General features: G+C 40.1%; 1 protein-coding gene across 9 annotated transcripts in view; it reads left to right on the top strand.

Annotated features, from left to right (window-relative positions):
- Positions 1-8,539, top strand: part of LOC118432010 (rho GTPase-activating protein 45-like) — a 53,386-nt gene that overhangs the window by 9,351 nt on the left and 35,496 nt on the right. The window contains exon 1 of one of the 9 annotated variants that reach the window (XM_035843482.1): positions 2,682-2,816. The exons of 7 other annotated variants lie outside the window; for them this stretch is intronic. In XM_035843482.1, coding sequence (XP_035699375.1) covers positions 2,753-2,816 — 64 coding nt within the window. In that variant the 5' untranslated portion in view covers positions 2,682-2,752. Of the gene's footprint in view, positions 1-2,681; positions 2,817-8,116; positions 8,270-8,539 lie in introns of those variants that run through there. One more of the 9 variants, XM_035843483.1, reaches the window with a different exon arrangement.

Genomic DNA, 8,539 nt, shown 5'->3' with positions numbered 1-8,539 from the left:
TTGGTTACTTTGAACCTGCCGATTTCTTGATCCAAGTTATGAACAATCAGCAGAAAAAATGATTAGTTTTGAGGTGCACATTTGTGTGATACTTAAATTTGCTAAGGCTGAAAAATCCAAATGTATCATGTTTGCAAATAGCGCATGTTTCCAGGTAATACCTGATCTCAATGGGAAGGCATTATAGGCATGGTAAGAATGTGAGAGTCATTGTCCAAAGCTATGTCAAAGTTCTGAACATGCTAGCGATGTATTGATCCTGTGAATGCCATGTTGTCTGTGTTTGTTGCTGTCTTCCACTCCATTGCCTTCAGATAATGAGAAGCGATGCATAATTTTCGCCTACCCCTCGGGCAACAGGTTACTTTTAGTCTGTCCTTTCCTCGGTGGTAATGTCGGTGTTTGTGCCGTGTGCCGACAACAATTTTTACCGAGTCTCTGATTGGTAGGCATTACGATGACGCTAGCCTGGAAAAATGTCCGTGCCCCGAGGGGAAGTTTGAACAATAGGACCTATGGGTCACCAGGTGATTTATGAGGGTGAAAGCATTGTCTGACACCAGGCACTTTTGATTCCAAATGCACCATGAATTTAGAGTCTCCGACAACTTTTCCTTGTCAGATAGCCTGGATGCCAGACTGTTTCTAGGCTGTACACAGATACAGAGATCCCTGCATGATATGATAGATATTGAGATCGAGCTTGGGGATTGGAATCCAGGCTACGTCTTGTCAAATACCGCTGAATCAAATACCTCTCTGGCTATATGTTGTGAGGGTATTCTATTGATCAATACCGCAGTGCATTTAGAGATATGGAATGAAGTATTGTCTTTCAAATAATATATCTGTCATTTTGACTCATTTAGGTATATGCACTATAAGTGGGAGACTGTGCTGGTGTGCTTTTTGACAAAGCCTCAAACTTGCAAATTGTTTGTTTCCACTGTCTCTATTTGTGTCTTGTAAAAACAGAGTTATGATTTCCCCCTATTTGTGATTTCATTCTGAAGACCTTTGGTCCGAATACAATTTTCTGAAACAATTATCATGTATAGCTAACCACATTATAGGGGGATTATGTTGGTGATTGCTTCTGATCGGAAGTGTTTCATCTGTAGAGCCGTTAAATCAGATTTGTAACAGTTTTGTACTTAGCATAATTGTTTTTCCCATGAGAGAATGACAATCTCTTAGCTCTGGCCTGATGATTTAGTATATAATGGTTTCCCAGATATTTATGGAAAAACATTGAACAAGTCTTTTAATATATATAATTTAATAGTTTCATATTGTTTTCTTTGATATATTCAGGTATAAGTGGGCAAGTCTGGGCATGTTTTGCAAGCAGTGAACTTTTTTTCCTGTTTCAAAGCATACATTGAGTCGGGGTGTTGTTTCTTTCTGTTCTTACTCGCCCCTCTGGTTGTTTCAGTTGTAAATACTGTAGAATGAAATGTAGCCACACAAGTGAATCCATGTGCAATAATCCCAAGTTCTCTCAACTTATTAATCAAAACAGATTGGTACATATTGTGAAAATGAGTTTGAAAAGAATGTCATGACCCGCACAGGATCAAAAGTCAGAGGTCAAAACTATTTAAAACTTTTTTTAAAAGGGCCATTTATTTGTTAGGTTCCCTTAGTCATTTTCCTTCCCTTTTCTCTTCTCACAAATGAAGCTGGCTTTGATATTGTGTATAGCTTTAAATTGAAGCCAGCAGACTTCAGTCAAGCTGACCTACCAAAAGGCCAACAAATAATGGACTATCCCATATTTCATTCCTGTCTGCCATTCCCATGGCTACAAGTGGGCAGTGTCAACATCGCCTTGTTAGCTCACTGTCACCATTTAATAGTAGAACAGGCTTTAACTGGATTATAATGGATAACCTTGCTCAGGGGAATAAGGACCATATTGTACGTTGATTTATGACTTACAGTAACTAGTTGTAAATGGATTTACTGTTTGCCCGTTCTGGAGTTGAAGTGTTGTATTTTGCCAACAACTGGACCAACCATATGCTACTTGCCTATCGATACGGAACAAGTCAGAATCAGCAATAACAACACTGGTATATCAATGTTACTGAAAAAAATCGCTTTCATCTATGTTATGATCATATAGAGTAGCATATATTGTCTTCAAATGCTTTCCAAATTGTACATACAGTGATACATTCATACATATACTTGTACATAATTTTCTGGCTAGCCAATTGGAATAGACAGATAACGAAGAATGTGGGGACGGAAAGGACACAAGTATCAGAGGTAATAATTGTAATTTCTTTAAGTATAACTTTCTATGGTGTGGGATTGCTGCTTTGAGCTGCATATCACTGTGTGTTATTATATGTTTGATAGAATGTATCTTACTGGTATTATTGACATCTCAATCACAAAACAGCAATAGAGCTTGATGTTAATTCTGCGCAAAGAAGCCAGAAAGTCGACAGTACTATTGCAAGCGTTGTCCCTAATTATGCCCTCTCCACTATGATCCTCTAACTAGGGAGCAATTTCCTCTAAGTCCTTGGAGACAATTGGATTAGCCTGGCAGTGAAAACTGAGTTGATTATGGAGTGCACTGACGTTTCCTGGGCTCCTAGATTATACCTTTTGGGTTGGAGGAATGTAGTCAGAACAGGGGTGGAACTGTGGAGGGGAGGCCAGGTAATCCTGGAACAGAGAAATTGTGTAAGCCTTCCACATCGCAGTGAGATGGAAATCTGAAGGAACAAATGCAGCCATGGCTTTAATGAAGAAAAATGGATTTAGCTTCAAAGCGATCAGGCAGTCCTTTCGGATCAGAGGTATGGTGTCCATGACAACTAATAATGGTAACAGTAATAACTAATGTAGCAACTTGAGATCGGTGTTGGGTTGTGAGGTATTATTTCAGTACAGTACCTGACTACCTGTGCATCTTCCAACTAGTCACAGAACTGGTATATAATGACTTTAAGTACCAAGGTTACTACTAGTACTTTGATGAATTCTGTCAAAGTCTCCTGATATGGCAAAGGATAGAAAGTGAAGTTCCTGAAGAAAGTTGCCCCGACACAACAGAACTTACTTTAAATGCTGCACTGGAAAGTTGACAATACAGGTAAGTAAGCGCTGTGTGCAGTAGTAGACAATGTCTTTTGCAATTGCATGATCTTGCTGGTTATTGCTAGACTAGAACCAGGGTTGGACGTCCGACCCGATTGTCCTGTGCAAGTAAAAGTGCAGATTGGGCAAGTGCATGTCCTACCCTACTTGTTGTTCATGAGTGACATTTCGATATGCTCGTTACTTGTCAGTCATGGTATCAGTTATTGGCTACACGGAAAAATAGAGCTAGTATTAAAAGGATTCCATGAAATACGTACTTAGAAAAAATTTCATTCAAACTTCAGGCAAGTGCAAAGTTGTTCCGGGCTAGATTTTTTATGTACTTGCCCGATAGGCCAAGTCAATTTTAGAAAACTTGTCCAAGCCGGTAGAATACATGTACACATATTGTCACAGAAAAGTTTGCTTGAAGTTGAACTATTATGAAGTTGCAGTTACTTTCTATGATATCACCGAGGCAGACATTTACTTGGTTATTCAAATAACAGACAACAAGAGAAAGGCCTGGCTGCCCCCCAGCCACATATAGCTTTGCAAAAACTTTCTTCAAGCTGGATTTCCTTTTGTGTTTTGGTCTATTTTTGGAGTCAGATAAGTCACTTTCTTTGTTGCTGCCTCTCTAGTTCTGTCGTCGGTTCATTGAGATGACATCATCCCGGGGTGATAATAGCTTTATGGCAGCCACTCAGGTTTATAAACTGGTTGCACCAGCCACATGCGGTAGGGATGACCTTTTGGAACAGGGAGTTTTAGTAGGACTGTGGGTATATTTATGGTGTAATGTCTGGGTTAGTTGATGAGAGGTAATGATGGGTTCACTCACTACTTTCTTCCTTGTTAAGTTTTACCATTCCATATGGTGTCTCGGTCTATATCGAATGATTGAAAAAGCTGATAATACTTCAATCTTTATCTACTCAAGTATGGTGACTTTCCTACGGAAGTGTACAACTATACAAACAAGAGGATACAAATAGATACTTAAGTTTATAGATTTGCCAAGTATGGAATAAATCAGTACCCAATGTCATGAACTGCGAAGTCCTTAACACTACCATGACTGTTATCTCAGTCTGGTAAGGGTATGGATTTTTTAGGTCGGAAATTTGTCTCTTGTGTTGTTTAGGTAATATAACATTGTCATTTAAACAGACAAACAGGTAACGTCTGACTGTTTGCTATACTCCGTAACTTTTCTATAGTGTCAATAGTTGTAAATTTTATGTTGTGAGGAAAAAGAATCATGTCTTATTAACTGTTATCCTAAGGGAACTGAAAACTGATCATTTTAGTTGCTAAAGGAAACAAGCTCAAATGCTGCTGAGAGGAGACACAAGTTTCTGTGCCTTGTTAACAACTGACCTTGCACAGAGGGCTTGGTCTTATCCTGATCATAATCAAATAACAAGCAACCTTTGACCCTAACATACCCAGCTGCTATTAAAAGGCTCCAGGTCATTGGAAGGGTTTGCACTTGGCAAAGGTCAACAGTGAAGGTAAATACATGTAAATGCATAGGTTTTTTTAAAATCTAGTTTATCTGCTTATTGAAATGTTTGGTATCGTAAGGATAATCCAGTGTAGATTCATAGGCTGTGTTGACACAAAATTTCTGTGCAGTTTATTTCCAGCTGCTAGTTTTGCAGAGTTGACACAGAGTTAAGAATTTTAGAAATGAAATTCCTGTGATTTTATTTTGTTTCTCCATCAAAATCGGTAGCCTGGTATCCAGCCGTATTATAGCTCCTGAGTCTCTTCTGTCCTAAGTACGTATTTGCAAAGAGGACAGAACTTCAGAAGAGACTTGGGAGCTATAATACGGCTGGATACCAGGCTACAAAATCAGTCCTGTGTTTTTTTTCTGCTGCCCGTTCCTCCTCTATTAGATAGAGTGATTGGTCCCCTCTTCAGAGCAGAAGTAGCAGAAGTGGTTAGTCCCTTGATATGCCATATATGTGCAGGTCTGTAACTTGTTAGGTCTCAGCTTGCCTCTAAGTCCCATTACCTAACCAAACTGTGGAGCCTTGTTTAGCCAGTGCTGCCACCACATGACTCAGGGATGGGCCCTTGTTTGAGGAGATGGAGCCCACAAGTGTCCACAAGTGGTTATGAATGGGGGTTCTCAAGATTTCTCACTTTCCAATCATTTTCACCAAAGGCTTGAGTCTTACCGGTTCTTGTTTGGCTTGAAAATGCCATACCTACAGTTGACCTCTCCTGATAAATGCTATTTCATATGATTTATTATAACATTAGGGTCATGATTTGAGACAAGTTGCAAACCTGCTCAACCCCTTTCATTAGCCTCCAAGAAGTGGTTTTCTCAGGGGGATTTAAGAAAAAGTCTAAAAATAAGCTTCAACTTATCCCTGCCATTGGTAGTAGAGTCATTGCACTATTTACTTGCACTGTTGATGCCCTTGGCCTTCAAACACACAAAGGAAAGGGCATGATATACAGGTGTGCATTTCATTTCATCCGTCCACCTTTTGTTCCATTGTGGTACCTGTTCGGCTGATAGCAGGCCCGCTGTACAATACAGTCCACATACTTTGCTTTGATCTCAAAGTTGAGCCAGTGTTTGACCTAAGAGCTTTAACTCCAAGATAAATTGTTACCATTGTCCCGATGTGTTGTATAAACTGGGCGCTGTGAAGTGATTTCTTGGCCTTGCCGACTTTTCTGGTAAACCGGAACCACCGTCATCACATGACAGTATCAGGAATCCCCCCTTTGTGTCCGCCTTGTTTCAACATATTGTCGGTGCTGATTAGAAGGTGTCGTGGTCAGAGACCACCACAGAAAGAACGGGCTATCCACACCGACACCTAACCTGGACCGCTTTTGTACTGTGGCATTGGTGGGTGAGTGAGGGGAGGACGTTAGGACCCTTTTGTCACCCAACCGACCCGTTGGTTCTGATGGTTGATGTTGAAAAGACGGCGCTAGCTTCAAAGGCGAGGTCCCAGGTCCTGGTCAGTGTTGGTATGTTCTCTCCAACAGAAATCAGTAGTGGTCATTCCAATTCTGAGGGCGTTCCCAGATGTTTATAAACACACAAGTAGCTATGAAGGTGTTTAGAGCAGGTAAGACTAAGACAAAATTTGCTGATCATTTTGCTGCCTATTAATTTCAAATAGTCTATTGTATTTGATTTTTAAAGATTCCAAGAACAATTTCTACTTGCACAGTTAGAAGCTTTATCCATCTTATCTATGTGAGCTTTTATGTACATGGAAGCTTTAATGTTTATAAGTTTATATACATTTGCTGTAGTTCTAGTGTGGATGTTCAGGTTGATTGGAACTTGGAATTTAGTTTTAGGGTCAGTCTAAGAAGTAAGTTAGAGAGGTACATTAAGTATTAAAAGCAATAAAAGTGGAAGTTTGACTTTGATAAATTCCAAATTTGCTGACAGCCAAGTATGCACTATAGTTATAGTACATTTTATGAATGATATTATTATAGTCAAGTTACGGTAAATTGATGAATCAAATGTTTCCAAAAGTAGTATGTTATCTTTACCAATTTTTTTATGTACATTTATATGTATATCTTAAATATATCATTAACATAGTCTAGTGTACAATGGAATTGTGCTAGAATTGTAATTCTGTGTGGAAGAAAAATGAATGAAACACATGATGTTCTTTGCTTGGCTTGATGGTTCCCAGACTCAGAAATGGGGTCAGTTTGAAAATAATCCCTCCAAGTATTTCTGCTCCACAGAGATCCTACCTCTTTGGTTTCTTGTACCCACACCAAATCCCTCAGAGACCAGGAGAACTAGGACAGGGTCCAACACTCTTTTACCTAATTTGGCTTTTCCAAATGTACCCCCTAACTGTTAAAACTGCAAGAACATTTGTTACACCAAGAAAGTTCTGAAGTGGTGTAAGACTCTCAGTTGTAAACTTTGATTCATAAAACTGATTAGTACTTGAATGAAGATGTCAGGTATTGACACAAGCAGTAGGAGCATGTTTACCTTGTGGTTCTAAAGTTTACCTTATGTGGGCATCAGGGGAGGATCAGTAACACCTTGGGGAGGGGTGTGACCTCCCTGAGGGATGTTCTCACTGTATGTCACACATCCCTGTCAAGGAAGTGAAACATTAATCTGCAAGCAGATCTATCTGTGGCAAGGCAGTATTGGCTAACCAGTCTCTAGTGGCATGTTGAATATTGGTTGTCCCTTTGGAAACTGCCTTGCCACCAATAAATCTACTTGGAGAATAGTGAAACATGGGCATTAGAACAGACATTCATTTGAAGCACTTATAAAATGAGATGCTTTAATATGTAATAAGTAGAGTTACATCTCAGTTTTCAAACCACCAAAAATCAGATGAAATGTTGTTTAGAATTTCTTTACTCTCTAAGGCTATCACCTGGACTTCCCCTGAAACCTTGACCTGTTGTTCCTGAAGGGTCATGAGATCATGGCTGTGTTGTCATGCTGGAGTGTAGGATTCCCTCTGAGCTGTCATTGCACTTTAGGCCAGGGATACTGTACTTAGATTCTCACTCTCTCATCTTTTAGTTTGTTTCTTGGTAGCAAATCTGTCAGGTGAAATGTTTCTGAATATACTTCTTTCAAAATTTATGTAGCGATGCTCTTGATCAAACGAGATACAGGAAATGGAGATACAGGAAATGCGTGCAGGTGGTTCTTGTAGTTGGGTGTTATCATATTTACATTTTCTTGGCATATGAAACACCTGGTACACAAAGTTACTTGAAAACTGGTCTCAGCAGATGATTAATGCATTTCAGATATAAATGTTTATGTCTAAATTGTTACAAGGGTATTCTTTTTTACTAGAATGGGATTATAGTCTTTGGGAAATGCCATCACTTTGCAGTGAGTATCTGAAACTGTCAGTTGCCCCGCCCCCACTGCTGTGGTGTCCTGACATTGATAAAATGCTGCTCCCCCCTTGCAACCTGTGTACATTCCCTGCATGTTTGTGTGGGTCTCTGGGGTTCGTCCCTGTGATCAGTGAGCAGCCCTGCAACCACCAGAACGCCTGGCTGCATGGCAGGGGAGGCAGGGATGGCCCATGTTAGGACATAGGACATTTCTGTGGGGACCTGCAGACTTTTGGGACTGGTGACATGGGTCTTCCACGGGATGCTGAACAAAAAGGTTTGGTCTGAATGTCAAGTGTAGATTTTAGAAGAGTGTGATAATGGAATTGTCTGGGAAAGGGGTTACGGATGGTGTGGGAAGGAAAGGTTAGATCGGAGGAATTCCGGCTGTTGCTCCCGCACAACTGGCGGGAAGCCATGGGGAGTGAAGCATATGCAACAGGCATATACCAGCTCCTACAGTCTAAAATATAGATCTTTTATTGTCGTTGAAACCTGTCTTAGTTGTTAGTTGTCCAACGTTTTAGTTCCACATTTCTTTCAAGGA

This window comes from Branchiostoma floridae, chromosome 15, assembly GCF_000003815.2.
Source record: "Branchiostoma floridae strain S238N-H82 chromosome 15, Bfl_VNyyK, whole genome shotgun sequence".
NCBI classification, from domain to species: Eukaryota; Metazoa; Chordata; class Leptocardii; order Amphioxiformes; family Branchiostomatidae; genus Branchiostoma; species Branchiostoma floridae.
The sequence above is the reverse complement of the archived record's forward strand: the minus strand, read 5'-3'. Positions and strand labels throughout refer to the sequence as shown.